General features: G+C 38.3%; 1 protein-coding gene across 1 annotated transcript in view; it reads left to right on the forward strand.

The window, feature by feature from the left end:
• The window catches only part of OTOG (otogelin), a 92,548-nt gene that overhangs the window by 63,007 nt on the left and 10,945 nt on the right, over window positions 1–18,596 (forward strand). Inside the window, exons 34-47 of the mRNA XM_066551897.1 lie at window positions 1,248–1,365; window positions 2,041–2,120; window positions 2,518–6,245; window positions 6,885–7,053; window positions 7,887–8,023; window positions 9,232–9,321; window positions 9,716–9,899; window positions 12,497–12,717; window positions 13,574–13,712; window positions 14,587–14,781; window positions 15,647–15,859; window positions 16,581–16,685; window positions 17,031–17,141; window positions 18,363–18,464. Of these exons, the coding sequence (XP_066407994.1) occupies window positions 1,248–1,365; window positions 2,041–2,120; window positions 2,518–6,245; window positions 6,885–7,053; window positions 7,887–8,023; window positions 9,232–9,321; window positions 9,716–9,899; window positions 12,497–12,717; window positions 13,574–13,712; window positions 14,587–14,781; window positions 15,647–15,859; window positions 16,581–16,685; window positions 17,031–17,141; window positions 18,363–18,464 (5,592 nt within the window). The remainder of the gene's footprint in view (window positions 1–1,247; window positions 1,366–2,040; window positions 2,121–2,517; window positions 6,246–6,884; window positions 7,054–7,886; window positions 8,024–9,231; window positions 9,322–9,715; window positions 9,900–12,496; window positions 12,718–13,573; window positions 13,713–14,586; window positions 14,782–15,646; window positions 15,860–16,580; window positions 16,686–17,030; window positions 17,142–18,362; window positions 18,465–18,596) is intronic.

Genomic DNA, 18,596 nt, shown 5'->3' on the forward strand with positions numbered 1-18,596 from the left:
TTAACTCTGTGGCCAGAGTTAAAAGTTGTGGACTTGTCTCCATACCAAATCTAGGGTAGTCTAATGAATGAGATTTCCTGGATTCAGGTTGGATTTATGTGCTGTTATCACTACTTTTGGTGATTGCCTGTGCCAACAGGTCTCTGATATGTTTTGTCTTTCTGCCATATGTCTTCTTTTTCTCCTTAAACCTTGTATTTCTGCTATGTATTTTCTTTTGTCCTTAAACCTTACTACTCAACGAGTCCATGCATACAAGAGCTCATACATCAGTCACCAAAATATATGGCAAAAATTCCCTTTCTCCGTTAGATTTATGTAACTTATATAGGTGTCAGTGGAAGGGATCACAGAAGAATTCAGTCACATGTACTTAACTTCTTATGAGAACACAATAAATGCATATTTTACTGTCATAAGAATTGCATTCTTAAAAGGAGTGACAAATTACGTTCCTGGATAAAATGAGATGTAAAAGGGGTAACGCTAGATGGCAACATACACACCCTTTTGTCTGAGTTTGATTTCTATCTTTAAGAGAATTATTTTTATTTTAAGTTAATACATTAATGGTTAATAATGACAGAGATAATTATAAGTGCAGATTCCCTAAATTGCAGGAATAAAAATTTCTCAGTATCTTCATGAAAAATTTGACTGTCTTCAAGAAGATGTAAAAGAGCTACTCCTTGTATCTCAGTCAAGCAAAGATCAGGAAAACTTAAAAAATACTTCAAAAACACAAAAATTGACAGTCTTTCTAGGTAATCAGCATTTTCTTTCTGGTGTTTAATGTAAACATTGTCTAAGAGCAGTTACTCTTTGTAGGCTCTGAACAATGTTGCTCTGAGCTCAGGTTTACCAGTTTAGAGGGGATTCTTATATGATGGTTGTCTTCTGCAGGCATGATTGTACAGGAAATGTTACTGCCCTGCCCTGGCTGCTTCTGGAAGAGCTGGGGTGGGCTGCCATAGTGCAGGGACTGAAATCCAGATATAGCATGTAAATCTTGCAGGTGTTGGCAGAGCCACTGGACTAATCCAGCTTTGTGCAGGAAACTGTTCTGCATGGAGGTGGGGGAGGGCTGGAGTGCATTTAAATTTGTGTTTCTATCGTGTGACTTGAAAGTCCTTCAGTAAACACTGTGTGTGTAGATGCTACAGTGAATGTAAGGCATGCCTCTTAGTGATATCTATCTGTGAGTGCTTAAAGGAATATAAGAATAACAGATCTTTGGTGTTTTTCAGATGTCAAATTTAAGCTTCTGTCCCGTTCTACGTGTGAATGGCGTTATGATGCCTGCACAAGCCCTTGCTTCAAGACATGCAGGGACCCTTTGGGAAAAAACTGTCAGACTGTACCAAAGTACGTGTCTGTATTTTCATGGAGACGTGTGTAATTTAGGCAAGGCAATTAAGCACGATAATAGGAATATGAGGGCCCAAATGTACACTTTACATATCAGGACTGTATTCTTGGGTAAGGAGGTAAGAGAAAGAGGAAAGGAATGGAACAAAACCTGCTGCTGTAGCCACATAAACATGGCATTTCAGCCTTTAGTGTACCATCAGGTTCTGGAATGACTGCTATATTTGTAACTTTCATTTTGGGAGTATTACAGAGCATTAACGAAGAGAGGTTATCACAACTTTGTTTCAAACAGTTGTGCCCTTGCTTTTCCGTTATGTCACTGCAACAGCTATATCTGGGCCTTGCTTTTTCCTGTGAAGTGAAATTTGTGCTAAATCTTGTAAAACTGACACACAGACTTTGACATATAAAAATATTGGGTATTTCTTATAGCAAAAGTGTTCACCCTTGAACCTGTGACTGTTCATTTCAAAAGCTGAGTGTCACAGAGTTCATGCTTTCCCTTAGATATGAGTGGAAGTCATGGCAATGACATTTTGAAGGAATGCACTGAGGTGTACCAGGCTGTCTGCTTATACATACTTCATATATAGATTCTTTTCCTGAAATTGAATGCTTGATCGAGAAGATACTATTTGACTAGTTAACACCAATTGGTTTTTCTTTTAGAGTGGAAGGATGCATCCCTGCCTGTCCTCTCAACATGTTGCTGGATGAAATCACTCAAAGATGCGTGTATTTTGAAGACTGTATGTCTGAAAAATTTTATTTATATTAGACTTAGCTTAATAATTAATTAGTTCTTCAGTCATAATTTTAAATAGCAGTGCCTGCATTTGTGTAACCGTGACCTTAGTTATGTGAACCTTCAGCTCACTAAACATACATTTTAGTTAAAATAATTTAGTTCCTCAAAAATATGAGACCAATTTTAAACTAAGAAAGACATTCTTTCTTCATAAAACTTTTCAGAAGCACTAGATGTCACATAAATGACTTAATGAATTTATTTTTAAATTTGTCTATGAGTTTTAGAAGTTTTAAGTCTATTGAAAAATCAGTTATACGATTTAAGCTAGAACTCTGCTGGCTCCATCACTATAATTATTCATGAATTTCAGGCAGTTCTCTTGTGTCTGATTTCAGGCATTGAACCTGCAGATGACAGCCCACCTTTGCTTCTCAGCATTCAAACCCCAGCAGTTCCACATTTAACACCAACTGCAAGTTTGGCAGTGATCAGTGAAGAGGTAACTCCATTTTCTGTGCCTGAAGCAAAGGACGGGGAAACAACACTTGCTACAAAATTGCAGCTCACAGCAACTACAGAGAAATTGGAAATTTTAGCTATTACATCCAACAAAACACTTCCAGCTGTAACTTTATTGCCAACTATTTCTTCACAGTCAACAGAAATGACATCTGGGAGAAGCACTACAGCAATGACTGGGACAACAAAATCTAATGTTAGCTTGTCTGCTTCTGTTGACATTTCTCCTTTGTTCCCCTCTGCTGTCAGTTCAGAAACTTCCACAAGGATACAGCTGATCAGTAGTGGCTCCACGAAACTGCTGAGGGCTACAGAACCTCAGACAGCAACTGCTACACATGCAGTCCCCACAAGAACAGAAACAGAGAGCAAACCAATTGCTACTTCTGTTTTTACTGGGGCACCACTTCTACATAGAACAACAGAAATGCCAGTCAAAACTAAAATAATGGAGTTATCAGAAATGGCCACAAGAACACTTCCCACAAAAGAAGCACAAGTAAGACCAGAAGGACTTACAACATTTGCACCCAGTTCATTTGAATCAATAACAGAAAAAACTACTGCATATAAGCCACAGCTTTCTACATCATCTCTGGAAGTGCCTTCATATACATCCCCAGTAAACTTAACAGGAGCTTCAGAAGGGACAAAAATAAGCATAGAACAGTCTTTTACCACAGCAGCTAATGTTACAGTGACATCATTTGCTCCTATGCTCACTACTTCATCTTTGTTAAAGCCAGTGTCTTCAGCAACAACAGGAGCAGCAGCTGTTTTAACCAGACAGAGTGAGAGGACTACATTTTCACCAACATCCATGCCACCTGTTTCAGTAGGAAAGACAACTACAGAACCTCCTCTTGGAATGGTTCAACACCTGACTGGCACTCCAGAGGTTCTTTTCACTACAACTCTAGGTCCAAAGACAACGACTCTACAAACCCAAGAGAGGTCATCAGAAACAACTTTGTTATCATTTGCAACTCATAAAAAGGAAATCTCAAAAATAACATCTCATGTGGAGCATAAGTCAAGTTCCTATTTCCTTCCCTATTCACCACATCCTAGTTCTAGTACTGAAAAATCCTTCACTCTTTCTACAAAGAGGCCTGCAGTGTCTGCTTCTATTCCTGCTTCTCCAGCTTCAGGTGAATTAAAAAAAACATTTAAAACTGTTTCAACTACAGGATATCACTTACACAAGGTTCTAAACACAACTGAGTTCCTGACTACATTATACACTAAATACCCTGTCATGGCAGAGACTAGCAGTGTGACTCCTTTGTCAGTTAAGGTAACATCCAAAATAACATCCCCTCTTGAAATAGCAACAAAGTCAACTTTGTTTTCTGGAAAAATAACTACTGAATACAAGTCAGCTCTGGTTTCAAGTACAGTGAAGACAAGCAGTCCAGCATATTCAGGTAGTCTTACAACATCAGCAATGAAAGCCAAGGAAACCACCACAGCTCTTTTTGTAGCTACAGCAAGAGAATCGCCCCAAAGAACATCCATCACTGGATCTCCGCTTGATCTCCTTAGTGGGACTGAAACCACATTGTTGACAACAGTGCCTGGTAAATCACAAGTAGAAAGTATTACTACCATCTCTACTGGAAAGCCATCTGCTTTGTCTTTTCCACCATCAGGTTCTCTAATTTCTTTAACCATTTCTCTTCCTTCACTACCCTCAGATCGAAAAGAAACATCGCTGACAACTCTCAGTCCTATGAGTACATCCAATGCAATAACCTCTTTATATCCTAGAACAACTATACAAAAATCTTTGTTAACAGAAAAGACCTCTCCAGTCCCAACATTCTCTGTTTTATCTTCTATATTAGATCAATCAAGTTCAATAACAACAGTACTAGATGAAAAATCTCTAGTGAATGTCACTGATGCCACATTCTCCACAACTTCTGAATTCAGCAGTCAGGTCATAACAACCAAAAAAATAATGACAGGCAAAGAAAAATCCTCTCTGTCCCCTTCTGTTGAACTTCCAGTAACAAAGCCTTCTCACACTTTCTCCACCTCTCAGTATCTAGGAGATAAATTAGTTTCTTCACCTTTAACACAACTGCTACCAGAAGTAATAACAACCACACCTAAATATTTAGTAGAAACTAAAATGGTTTCTACAGCATTAAAACCTGCAGTCCAAAGTGTGACAGAAGCAGTGAAAATTCCAGCAGCTGCAGCTCAGCCATCCCTGCCTCCACCTTCAGCAGGCCCCTTCTCCTTGCAGACATCTTCAGGAGCTGTGGTACAGACCACAAGGACCACTGTTACACCTTCTTCTACTCAGAAGACTACAGAACTTGGCCATCAGACCTCTGAACCTTCATTGACGAGCCAAGTTCACCAGTATCCTGCAGAATCTCTAAAAAAATCCACTGGTCAGCCACAACCTGTCTTTAGCACAACTGAAGCTACAGCAGAACTGACTTCCTTAAAGACTTCACTATCTGAAGGCTCTCATTCAAGCATGTTACCTACCTCAGTAGGTCCTACCAAAGTTATTTTGCCAACTGAAAAATATTTGCATTTAACTGATGTGGTTACACAGCCACTTGTATCAAGAACTTCTGTTTTGCAGCCTACAGTCCCAGCTAGAGCAACAGCTGACTTGATTTTTGACAGCAAATTTCCCCCTTTCTCACCAGAAGTGCTTGCCACTTCTTCTTCTTCAGCAACAATTAAAAAAGAACTGTTTCCTTCATTTTCCACTCAAAAGACTGCTACAGATCTAAAATTCACACATCAGACCTTGTTTACTAAATCCCTTGAGTCAAGACAAACACTTGAAGCATCACCTTCATCGGATTCTCAGTCAACCTCTTCAGTGGTTTTGTCACCATTGACAGAAGGTCCTGTGGCTTTGGGCTCCACATCAAGGGAAAGTGGTACAGAGGGAACTGTGGTGTTGCCTAAGCAGGTCCCACCTTCAGCCACCACCTCCAGTTCCATGACCCTGCCAAGGACAGCCTTGTCCACTGAGGCCCATTCCTCAGTGGCAGCTTCAGCCTCTCCAGCGATAAGCAGTGCTGGGCACAACCTCAGTACTGCATCAGCAGCCTCAGACACAGCAGCAGCAGTCACAGAGCCCATCTCCAGCTCTCCTTCTGTTACTTTGGAAGCAAAAGGAGCCATGCCCCTTGACACAGTGAAGTCTGAAGAGTCAGAATTAACAACAGGATTCCAGTCTGTCCTTACTCAGGGTGCTACTGTTACACCTCAGACATTTTACCCTTTGTATTTCACAAACACAACTTCGGTTCTGTCCACTGCACGTTCACCTGCTGAATCAAAAGTGTTTTCTTCTGTAGCTCCATCATCAGTCAGTACTACTCAAACTTCAAAATTTGAAATAACATCTGAGATGCAGACACCTTCTGTGAGTTCACTGGTAATGATACCTGATCATCCAAATGACACAGCAGCTCCATCAGTTTCCTCATTTACTTCATCTACCAAAACACTTCATGGCTTGACTACAACATTTTCTGATGGACTGACAATAGCTGAAGCCATGGCAGGAGCTGCAGCATCACCTTTTATGTTGCCTCGAGAAACAGCAACTCTTCAAACTTGTACAGTGAGTAGATACAAATAATTACCTGCCTGCTTTGGAACATGCCTTAGTTACTTCTACACACTGATTAAAATATAAGATTGTGAGCCATGTCTTGATCTTCAGGATTTAAAGTACCTGTATCAAACAAGGGAGCCTGATTTTATTATCTATTATATCTGAAACCTTGGATAACTTCATTATGCGTATTTTTTTTTTAATATTCTACCACGCTGGGTTTCAGGCCTCAGTGTTCTTAGTGTGACTGTTAGAAGAATGGGGTTTTTGTAAAAAAAGGTGATTTATACTGTCCAGTGTCAGTGTTTTGTGTTATTGCCCTCTCTAAAGCACATATTTCCAGACACCCCTCTTACCATTCCTGCTTGTTTCCTTCCATATTTTCCCTCCTCAACTTTTTTCATTGTAAAGTTAAAAATTCAGTATTGCTGTTCTCAACTTTATTACTGGACAACGTGTTAATCTATGCTCAGAATGGTCAGATTTTTGAAGGTGCTCATTGCTTATTGGTCCCTAGCATCATGGGGACCAATAAGTATTCAGTGCCTGAAGAATGTGAATCCTTTTTTCAACAAAACTTATACAATATTATGATACTAACTTGGTATGAATGGTAACCTCTGTCTTTTATTGAATCTGCCTCAGCCAATCACAGAGAGTGAGTGCATAAAACACATTTGCTTGGATGGACAGCTGATCCAGGTTAATAAGTCACAGAACTGCCCATACAATGCCACTCAACCCAGCTGTGGAGTTTTAGGATTTGCTACTCAAACAAATGGTGACAAATGCTGCCCAAAGTGGGAATGTGCATGTAAGTTTTAATTCTTCAGTACTTTTGAGGTGCATTCAGGTAACAGTTTAATGCATGTGTAAGAAAGGTAAGAAAACTGACACTTCTATACCATAGCATAGAAGTAAAAGATACATATTTTTTGGGTTACTCATTGTTGAAGGAAATTTATAAGTGTAGTTTTATATTCGGGGAAATAAAATAAAAATGCTCTTTTAACGTACTCAGCATTATGTACCTGCAGTGGATATGTTTAGCTCTGACTTAGACACATCTTGTCATCTCTGTAATCAGGGGGACACCTAATCAATACAGATTTTTTTGGGTTCATTTTTTAACTACTTCAGCACGAAAAGATTTCCTAGACTGCTAACTACTCCTGTTAGTGGTCTGAGGACTCTGTTGGCAATTGGACTTCTGCTTAGGCTTTAGAGTTTGAAATTACTTGGAGTAGAACTCCAAGCCCACTGAAACACAAAAGCTTTAGCAATAAGACTCAGGAAAAATGAAACTTAGGAATAAGACTACAGGGGATCTATGGATCTGGTATGATCTGCTGTTACTCATGATATTTTTTAGTTTGGGGTTTCTAAAAATTGCAAACCTTTGTTGGCAAGAACTGTAAGGAAATAGCTGATTGCAGAGGTCTGCAGGTTGCCCCTCTGAAAGCATACAGAATTTGATTCTGCTGTCCATTTACAAAGATGCATCAGTATTGAATATGTGCTGCATATATGAACCTCTTAGTAAGCTAGTTCATCTTATGAGATTTGTTTATCTTCATATGTTGTAAGATTTACTGGAATTCTAAAATAAGTTAGAAAATACATTTACTTTTTTTTTTTTTACCTTAGGTCGTTGCACCATTTTCTCTGATCTGAGCATTGTAACCTATGATGGAAATCATTTGGCTTTATTCAAAGAAGCGTCCTACATTGTTAGTCAAACTCCAGATGAAACTATAACCATCCATGTCCTTGACTGTAGAATGGTAACTAACATTTATCAGCTAACAAAAGGTGTTTGGTACTGCTAATAAGATGTATCTGAAAGGCAAGAGCATAATAATACTTTATATCATTGCTATTATTAATTTCTGTGCAATATCTATGAACTGTGCTTGCATTTCACAATACTTGTGAATTGTATAACACTCTAACTCCTGACTGTAAATACATAGTTCCTTGTGAAACAGCTGAAAGATGAGAGGTGGGTCCATGTTATCCTGTGGTATGTGTAATATGGACAAGGTGAAGGGAGATCAAGTGGATTTGCATCATTAGTCACTTCTCTGAGTGCTGCCTTATTACCAATATCACCACAGTTGTACCAGTGTACCACCAGTCTCTTTCAATGCAGGATTTTCATCTATTTCCATATGGAAAACGTGGGCTGGAAACACCCATCTTCAGAGCCATACAAGACTGTAGGAATACCAGACTGAATGGGACCAGCCTGTGCATTCCAAGTTTCTGACACAGGAGAGAGAAAGCCTAATGGGGATCCTGTCTGATGGGATCAGTATGGGTTGGCTTTTGTCAGGAAAAGTTCATTTCTTGTGAGCCTTTTCAAAACTCCTCTTAACTCCAGTCTCTCCTGTGAAGGCTAGGTCATTTGATGTCTACATAGATGTCCATTGCAAAATTTGGTTCCAGGTTTCACCTAATGGAAGTTAATTTCAGAAGCTCAATATAAATGATTTGAAGAGTATGTGTTTGTGATGATCAGATTTGTTTTCCTCTTGTATTCAATATCTTCTGTTTTATTCACCCTCATGTAGCTCAGGAAGTATGCATTTGTTCCTGATCCATTACTTCTGTGCTGTACATATCCTACAGATTCATCATTCCCAGTCTCACCCTTGTAGACCTTCAGATATGTAATTTGTAGGATTTTTTTTTTGTCCAAACAGCTAGTCCACCATATTTTTTTTCCCTGAAAAACTGGATTTCTGTTTTAATTCCAAGATTGAATGATATAGCACAGTTGCTGGAAACAATGACATCATAGTGTTTTGTTTATTTATCCCCAGAAGCTCTGTAGTCATGACTTGAAACTGCAATCACCAATGGTTTTCTCTCTTAATAGCATAATCTCCCAAAATCCTAAATGTCCTAGTACCTAAAACCAGTAGGCCAGCAATGTATTCAGATTTTGCACATCACGGCTATGGGTGATGCATTTTTGTTTTCTCCACAGAGTAATTCAAATTCAACTTCTTTGTGCCTGGCAATGTTGAACCTAACTTATGTATCAAATCAAATTATTATCAATCGTTTAAGCAGAAAAGTAAGTATTCTGAGGGGTTTTATCTTCCTTTAGGTAACACCTTATTTCAGCAGTCAGCTGCCTCCTCTCCTCATGTGGACACCGAGGAGTAGAGCAGAACACCATAGGTTATATGATTAATAGTTACAATTTTGTAATTAAGTAAATTTCTCTTGGTAAATTTAAAGAGCCAAACTGTGATCCAAGGGCAGTTAACGAGGTAAGACTCAGAGTAAGGCACATAAATTGTTATTGTATAGCAATACATAAATTGTACCTTTGGTACCTGTATTACCTTTATGGAGGAAAGCCTGACTGCTTCTGAAATTACTTAGGAGTTAGATTCCTAAGCTGTCAAAAATCTGGCCTCAGTTCCTCTTCCAGACCATTAACTTCTCTTCTGTGTGTTGTTTAGATAACAGTAAATTCAAGATCTGCTTGGCCTACTGTTAGAAAATATGGATACAAAGTTGAAGATTCAGGCTTCAAATATGCAGTTGAGACCCCAACAAAAATCAGAATTCAGTGGTTTCACAATACAGGTGTGATGATTATTGAGTTGAATAATACCAGAGAACCAAGAACTTTGGGACTATGTGGTAAGTATAGACCAGTGCAAGAAAAAAGAATTTCAGGTGCTTTGCTAGGGAGACACATTTTCCTAATTATATAAATTATTTATTGCAGGGTCTGTCCCAAAAATGTATTGCAGATCACTGCAAACTTTAAGATACTGTTAGAATTAATCTATTATTAATTTTGTTTATTGTTGAAATTATATCCTCTCATCACTATTTGGCCACAGTGTTGCTTCTGTTTGAACCACAGGCATGATTGCAGTTACCAAACCCAAATAAGTAAGACAGATCTAAATCCATGATTTCAAATACAGTCATTTACAGATTTAGGGTTTGATAGCCATCTGATAGGAAGTGGTACATGCTATTTTCAGTTTCCAAGGGTTAGAGTTCCCAGGAAATGTAAACTTCAGAGAACTAATATTAGTTTAACTGTTGGAGAAAATATTTTAGAGGGAATTTCTTAATTATGTTGCACTGTCTTAGGTCTGTTATATGCACTGCACTGTTAGGTCTGCCCTGTTAAGCCTGTGTTCCCCTGCTTTATTTTTTTGTAAAAAGTACAGCCTTGAATAGTCTGATGGTGTTACAGCTTTTGCAAGTATGTATTTGCTGATATAAATCCCCACTTTGGTAGCTGCATCTGTAAATTTATCTGTAAATTTACACTGTAAATTGAAGCTGGAAATCAGGATTAAGGAGATCATATAATTACAGTGGATATCTTTCCAGTTTCAGAAAGGGCAAATGCCTGTAGCTCAGTATCAAATACCAGGAATAGCTCAGTCCAGTTTCCAGTCCTGCTGACAGAAATGTGCTTCTCACAAAGAGAGTTTGAATTTACGCCATTTTGAAATTTGATTGCTATCTCTTATTTGCCCTAACCTCTGTTTTCGGTATTGTTCTCACTCTGTTTGGCTAATTTGTATTGTAATTAGATAAAACAGGAAAAAGACAAGACAGTGGATATTTATAGTAAGCCTGATTCAAGTTATCCAGAGAATCTCTTTTGCCTTTACCTGTTTGTTTACTGTGTAGGGAGGATTGGGAACATTACATTCCTGGTTTACAAGGCATTCTGACTAGATGTCAGCATATTTCTGTGGATGGTGTTGCAAGTACAACTTCTTCAGGGAATGTGCTCTGTGTTTCTGGTGTTCACCTCTGACTGGGCGGTTCTCTGCATAAGTCTGCCTGCACAGTGCTGCCTGTTGCCACTTACTGAGCCTGCCTCAAATGAGCTTGCTGTACTGCATCTTTTCAGGGTGAATTAGTCCAGCCTAAACTCCTTTCTGAGCTTTCTGTGTTAGTGCAAGTACTAGCAGCATGCTTTCTCAGCAGCATTCTTTCATCTTTTAGCTGAACTGCTGTATTGGTAGGTCTTGATTTCTCAGCTTCATGGAAATGCTAAAAACTGAGAAGACCATTAGAGGTTTGTAGCACAAGCATCCTATGGAAGGATCCAGAAACAACAGTGTCTTTTACAGTGCAAGGATTGGGCAAATGTGGCAGCTGTTGAAGAGCTGGGATGGGACATGAGGGATGTGGGAGGGGAACATGGACATTTCTATAGCAAAACTGGTGATAAAGATTTAAAGCATGTCAGTTCTAGTTGCAACCGGATCCTGCCAAGAAAAATGTGGAGTTTTAGTTTTGCTGTTTTAAATCTCCTTGTCAATGTGTAAGAAGTGAGAAAAGATGTCCCTAACTTGACAGTAATCCTTTGAAGTCTTTCAGACCCATCATGTTCTTCCTGTCTGTGTTGCAAATATAGACTCAAAAGGTTCAATTATACACAGTTTGGAAAGCTGTTCTACTCTCTGAAGGTCTGTTGCTGTATCACTGATTGTCATCAAGAATTGCTAAAAATGTTAAAACAGACCAGTTTTTTAGAAAGGGGTGGAATCTACAAATAGTGTTTTGAACAGATGAAGAATTAGGATCATTCTTGTGGAGCCAACAGAAGAAAACACTCTTAGAAGCCTGATACAAAAGTCTCAGAAACTGATTAGGAAGACAGAATGGGGGACTGATCCATCATTCTGCTTTTTTTTACCTGCTGGTTTTTAAAGGATATTCTAAGGAGACTGCTGCAATACATGAATGTCCTTTGCTGACCACAGTCACTGTCCATGTTAAGTTGCTCCTTTTGCTCCAAAGTGTTTCAAAATTTCTTACTATTTTAGTTAAAACAGAAAGAAAAATATGATGCTGCCTTCTGGTATCACATAAGCATCCTGATATTTTATGGTTGTTTACTTTTCTGAAAACATTTACAGTTTTAACTTGTTGCTATACATGGAGGTGCTTTGCAACCTTTTTTAAAATGCATTTTTGTTTAGAGTTTGTGCAGCTTAGGAGCAAACTTCCAGCTTCTTAGCTGGGCTCTCTGAGCAGCTCTTTGATATGCAGTAGATTTCCATTCAGAGATGTTTCTTTATTTTTGCTTTCCTTCATTTTTCTGATTTTTGTGTATTTTGATCCTAACCAAGACTTTTTACACCTGTTGTAGGTTGTGATGATTTTGAAAAGATGTTTACTTTCTTGAATATACCACTTCAAACATATTTCACATGTGTTAACCTGCTTTTTTTTTTTTCCCTTCTGGTAATTCATAGGGTTTTGTGATAGAAGCTCGGAAAATGACTTGATGCTTCCCAACAGGACAGTTTTAAGCCAAAGCAGTTCACCCTCGACTTTTATAGACAGCTGGCAAGTGCCAGACACGTTAAAGTATGTTGGAGAAGACAGGCATCAGGAAACTAATTGCTCAGTCATGGACTGCTCAGAGTGCTTAAGAATGGTGTTGAACCAGACCTTCAGCAGCTGTCACCCTTATGTATGTTAACTATTTCAAAGCTTACATTTTGAGAGAGCTGCAGTTCAGATATAATTTTGTATGCTTGGTAATTTCACTAATGTGAGGCTACATGCAACCATGTCTGTTGAATGAGATGTATATTTTTGTGTGTGCTTACAGTTGCAAGGTAAAAGTAATTGAAGAGTATGGCAGCTTGGTAGGAGAGTTGTAATAAACAATATTCAGAATTTCACCTCTGTTAGTTTTGACATACCATGTAATTCATAAACCAGTCACTGATAATTCAACTGTATCAATAAGATGTAGAAAAACATAAAATAATTTAGGATTTAATGAATCCTTAAGCCTTCAGTAATTTAAAAAGTCCAAAATTGCAATAGGTAATCTGAGAACTTGCATTCTCAAAGGCTCTAGAGACAGAGTTCCAGCTTGGAGATGTGAGAGGGCAGAACAGACCCTTGAAATCAAGCCTAAAGCAAATAACAGACTCCTGGTGTACAAATAAATTATTTGTGGACATATGAGTACGTTTACTATTTGACCTTTTATATACAGCTAATTTTGATGAAGAGGAGACCAAAAATAGGTAAAAATGTACATGTAAGAAGGAACAAAGTAATAGTGTCTTCTACTAGAAAAACTGTATTACCTCTTGCCATGGCACTTATAAGAGATGAAACGAAGGAGTATAATCATGTCAATGTTCAGGAAGTTTTACTTTTAAATACTAGTGAGTTATCTTTGTACACTAATGAAGGCTTACCATGAGCCAAGAACTCTTGACTTTGTAGTGGATATTTTTAAAGGTCAGGCTTTCCTACCCAGCATAGCCTCTATGAAGTTGCCATCTCTGTTTTTTTTTTTCCTTTGTTAGATTCCACCTGAGCAATTCTGTGATATATGGGCTCAAGACACTGAGTACATTCAAAATCCATGTGTTTCACTAGCTGCCTATGTGGCAATGTGCAACAAATTCAATATTTGCATAGAGTGGAGGAGCTCTGATTACTGCCGTGAGTATTCTGCATGTATGCCCACCTCTGTTTTTAGACAAAATTTACCTAATTTAAGAGTTATAATAAAGTTGAGAATACCAAAGCTTCTTGAGTCTTCATGTACTTTGATGCTGCTGCAGAAAGCTGTGCCTTTGGAGATGGGATTAGGGAAATGAAACACCTTTGAGATTAGATGGAGCGTAAGGGGTAAAACCTGAGATCTTAGTGCATCCTGGCAGCAGAATTCTCCCACAGCAAGACTAAAATGTAAGGCCAAATGGGATCTGTAGCTGGATCACAGCATCTCCTTATACTGTCCATGAACACCTAGGAAAAGCCCCCTTCAGTGATAACATAAGGACGTCTGTGGTTTTGAGCTATTTTTTTTTTTAATTCTTCAGTTTGTATGAATTTTGTTAGCAATAACTGTTTAAAGGAGCTCTTACAAAACATAGCTGTAAATATGTATTCTATCCATCTTGAAGGGACACATCACACTTATTTTTATACCAGACTGATGCCTTTTCTTTGGCAAGTTATTTAGATTACTCATTCAGAGCACTCTATGATTGATCTGTGTAGTATTTGAAAATGTTTTTGAAGTTTGAATTATTTTGTGTCAACACTGTTGCATGGTTTGTAGCTCTGCTGCCAAAATGCAAACTGAAGCTTGATGAAAATGTTATTACAAGAAGAGAAGTAGAAGTGCTTGCAGATTCCTTATGTTTTAATTTGTTGTGTAGGTAACTGATCTGTGTTGGTGCTTCAGGCTGATAGATCCAACTCAATTTGGGAGCACAGGAAGTTGACAAGAGGACAATAATGTGTTCTCTTAGTGTTGCCTCATGGATTACAACTTGAACAATGTCTGATGTATTTATTTCCTTCCCAGCCTTCCCTTGCTCTGAAAACTTCTCCTACCAGCCTTGCATAGCTGCCTGTGAGGTTCCAGAGAGTTGTGAGAGTAAAGAGGTGGCTCCTCTGGGCTCAGACTCCTGCACAGTGCTGACAGAAGGCTGTGTCTGTGCTGGAGGGACCCTCCTTCACCGGACTCATACTGCTGTCTGTATTCCTGAAGAAAAATGTGGTATATTTGGATGTGATTTTATTCTCTATTATCTCTGAAAGCTGGTGGTCATGCACTTCATTATTCACAAGCTGAGTTCTGGTTTGGCGTTGTGTGCGTTCTGAATATGTCATTCATTTGAGGATTCTAGATATCCAGTAAACATTAAATGTGCAGGTGAGCAAGCAGGGGTTGTCCTTGTGATGCACAATTTTGCTCACTTTCTCTCAGCTGGAGGATGCTCTTCAAAGTCTCTGCTTAAGCTTATGTATTCAATTATTGTAAGCATGTTAGTCTTGGCCTCCTTTTCACCCAAACCCTTTGCCAAGGGTCCAGCCTTTGATACCCATTCAAATGACATGCAGCAGTGGTTAATTACACATTTTCAATAATAATGTGTGTATCCTGCCAGCATTCATGTTTATTTTCATTGCAGTTCTGCCTCACCACACCAAATAATGGACCAATTCTTCTCCCTAACAATGTGAACCTTAAAGAATCAGTTTATGATAAATCAGACTGCTAAAGCACTGTAAATTAATAATAGTTGTGACATTTGTGAAATACAAAAGTAACTTCTTTTCAGATTGTTACTTTAAAAATGAAGGATTGGATTGGGATTTTAAGTGACTGGCCTTGCAGTGGAGACACGAAACAAAAGGGAGGTCTGGACCTTCTGGAAGGTGTTGAATGTCTTGCTTTCCCATATAAATTCAGTCACAGACTGTCTCCTCATTCATTTTTTTGTGGGGTGATGGACCTAATCAAGCCTTTAAAACTCTGGAATCTTTATGCTTCATAGATCCAATCCATGACGGAAAAAATGGTGATCAAAATTGGAATTCAAAAGGAATTTTAAAAACTGTTTTCTGTTGTCCTGATCTAGCTTGTACAGACAGCTCAGGAGCCCCTCATGCCGTGGGTGAGATCTGGAGAACTTCTTTGAGCGGATGCTGTATGCAAAAATGTGTTGACAGTGAGACCATAATCCCAGTGGAGCACAACTGCTCAGAGATCCACAATTCAGAGTGTCAGCGATTTGCAGAAGTGGCCTTGCTTGTTCCTGATGATCAGACATGCTGTCCTCAGAAGATCTGTAGTAAGTATTCCTTCATGAATACTGCCCACTGGAATAGGCAGACGTCCCTTCTCTGAGGTTTGCTCTCCTGTTACACATGCTACTTTCAAAGAAAATGGGAATTGTTTTGGTTTGAATTTGCAGATTATGTAGAAAACTGTAGAAGTTGTTTGGCTCAATGTCCAGTAGGTTTTGGGGTAGAGGATAGGAAGAGGACTGAAATAGCACTGTGTTTATTTGAATATGAATTGTGTTTCCATCACATTTAGAGATTACTGTTTCATCTTTAATATCCAAATACAAACAAATGATCTGGATAATTCTGAGGAAAAGGAATTCAATGATTGTTTATCTAATTTATAAAGTGAGCGGTAAAAATTGATAGAATTTTTTTTTTCCCCACTTAATTTTTGCTTAGCTTAGAATGTTTCATAAAGAAACTGCAAGCGATTTTCATGTTTTGACCACCTGGTATGGTGTTGCAGTGAGTTTTCCAGAGGAGGTTTGTTTTTTTAATTCTCACAGTGACTCAGCTCTAGTTTATCATTGCAAATGATGAGCACCTCTGAATCCTGCCTCATGGGAGTTTTTTTGTTGCTCCACTATGTTTTTCATATGCCTATAATTTGGAGTTTTGGGGTATCTAACTGCAAAAACTGCTTGCCACTGCTCCACCCAACCTATTAATGCATAGTTTAGAAGGTGCTTATTCTTTTTTTTTTTTTTTTCCTTTATGTGACAGTTTGTAATCAGAGCCTCTGTGAACTCCTAATCCCTGAGTGTAGCAGCATGGAGAAATTGGTCACCTACTACAGTGAAGAATCCTGTTGTCCCAGCTACGTTTGTGGTAGGTTTCTTTTGAAAGGCAAAGAAGTGCACTCTGTAAAAGACATTCAGCAAACTAAATAGATGGACTCAGAAGGATAAGGGTAGTGTCGGTACGATTGTTAGTATGGCCATTTACAAAATTCACTTTTGTCTATAGCTTGGGGTTGGTCTGTGCCTCAGTTTGAGCAGATGTGATGCAATTTTGTGTTAAATGATCAGGCAAGGTCTTGGGATACCAGGTAAAAGCTTTTCTAAAGCAGCTTGTAGTACCTCTTTACTCCACAGTGCCTTTCCTTGGGATATAGCATAACAAAGGAGGAATGCTGAGCTTCATCTGAGGGAATATATGTTTCTCTTTTTTCAGAATGTGACCCAGAAAAATGTGAGCAATTGGAGCAGATGCCAAGCTGTCAGCATGATCAAACACTAATTGCTGCTCGGGTGGAGAATACCTGCTGCATTTCCTATATATGTGGTACAGTAGCCTGACTGGTTGAGATGGAGTGTGGTTTTGCATATGCAATTATATCTATTATTATCTTGCCAATTAAGACTCCTTGTATTTTAGGTCTCCCAACATAGCTTGAAAATTGTTAAAAAATTGACATTAATTTTCTAAAATATGCCAACAACTTAAAATTAATTTAATTTAATTTTCTAAAAGTGTAACCATCAAGAGTCACAGAACAGCTTTGTGCAACTGAATAGTATTCCTTGGTCAAGTAAAGGAGTTTTGGTGGATAAAGGAATTCAGAGCTTTTGACATTGTCCATATACAGTGTGAACTCGATACACAAATATTTTATCTGAAAGAAGACTGAAGTTATATAGGCTTTTTATAATAGACTTTTATTCCCTGTATCCTGCCTGTCTCAGCTATGCCTTATCTTAATTAATGACAAATATCCCATATTAGAGTATTATGCATATTTGTTATTATTATTTATTATTTATTTTTATTTATTTATTCTTTTGGGGTTTGGCCTTCAATTACTTAATTCAGTAATAAAATTGCACTTTACCCTTAGTATATAAGCTCCAATCTTACATGCAGTTGCTTTCTGTTTGATAATAATCTGATAATGAGGTGCTGTTGAGTTTATTTTATTTTTGAACAGATATCTGGGAAGGGGGAAGCACCTTCCACATGCAAAAATTTGAGTGTTAATTGGAAATGTGAATTACAGTTCTGTTATTTACAGTAATCAGATTGTTTGATCATACGTTAACAATGGGCAGCATTTGGCGCCTCTCACCGTCTGCAGAGTCCCTTTTTGACTCCTTTTTTATTAAATGAGTCTTTGCATTGTACATATTGAGAAGTTCCTGTTGTGGTTGTCATGTGTTCAAGTGGTAGGATAACGCTGGGATCATGGGAGATGCATTTTATTGAAGATTGGAGATTCCTGAAAAAAACAACAGCAGGAGAGAAGACGTAGAAAAATTTTTCATAACAGAGGAAGGAGGGAAAATTATGTTTGCTCACAAAAAATGTATTAATTCTTTACAGCAGGAAACAAAGGAAAGAGGGGCAAGTTGCACTGAAAATTAACCTTTTGTATAGGGTCTATAAGCAGTGAATGCAGAGCACCTCTGCTCTCTTTAATATGAGTCTGGGACAAGCTTATAGCAAATCTTCTAGGCAGTAGTAAAATTTCTTCCAATTTTTTTAGATTTAAATAATTGTTTTCTCCAGCATGCGGGGCTTGCTCAGATCAAATTCCCAAATGTCAAGAAGGAGAAGTTCTCATTGTGGATGGCAACACTACTGGCAGGTGTTGCCCTACATACCAGTGCAGTAAGTTTGACCTGATTTTAATATTTTAAATAACAGAGAACATGGGAAATTTTGTGGTGTGGACGTTCAGTGTCGAAGTAGTGGATTAGAGATACAAGCCTAAGCAAGCTATCATCTGTAGCCCTGAACTAA

The sequence above is a fragment of the Molothrus aeneus genome, chromosome 6, assembly GCF_037042795.1.
Source record: "Molothrus aeneus isolate 106 chromosome 6, BPBGC_Maene_1.0, whole genome shotgun sequence".
Classification (NCBI taxonomy): domain Eukaryota; kingdom Metazoa; phylum Chordata; class Aves; order Passeriformes; family Icteridae; genus Molothrus; species Molothrus aeneus.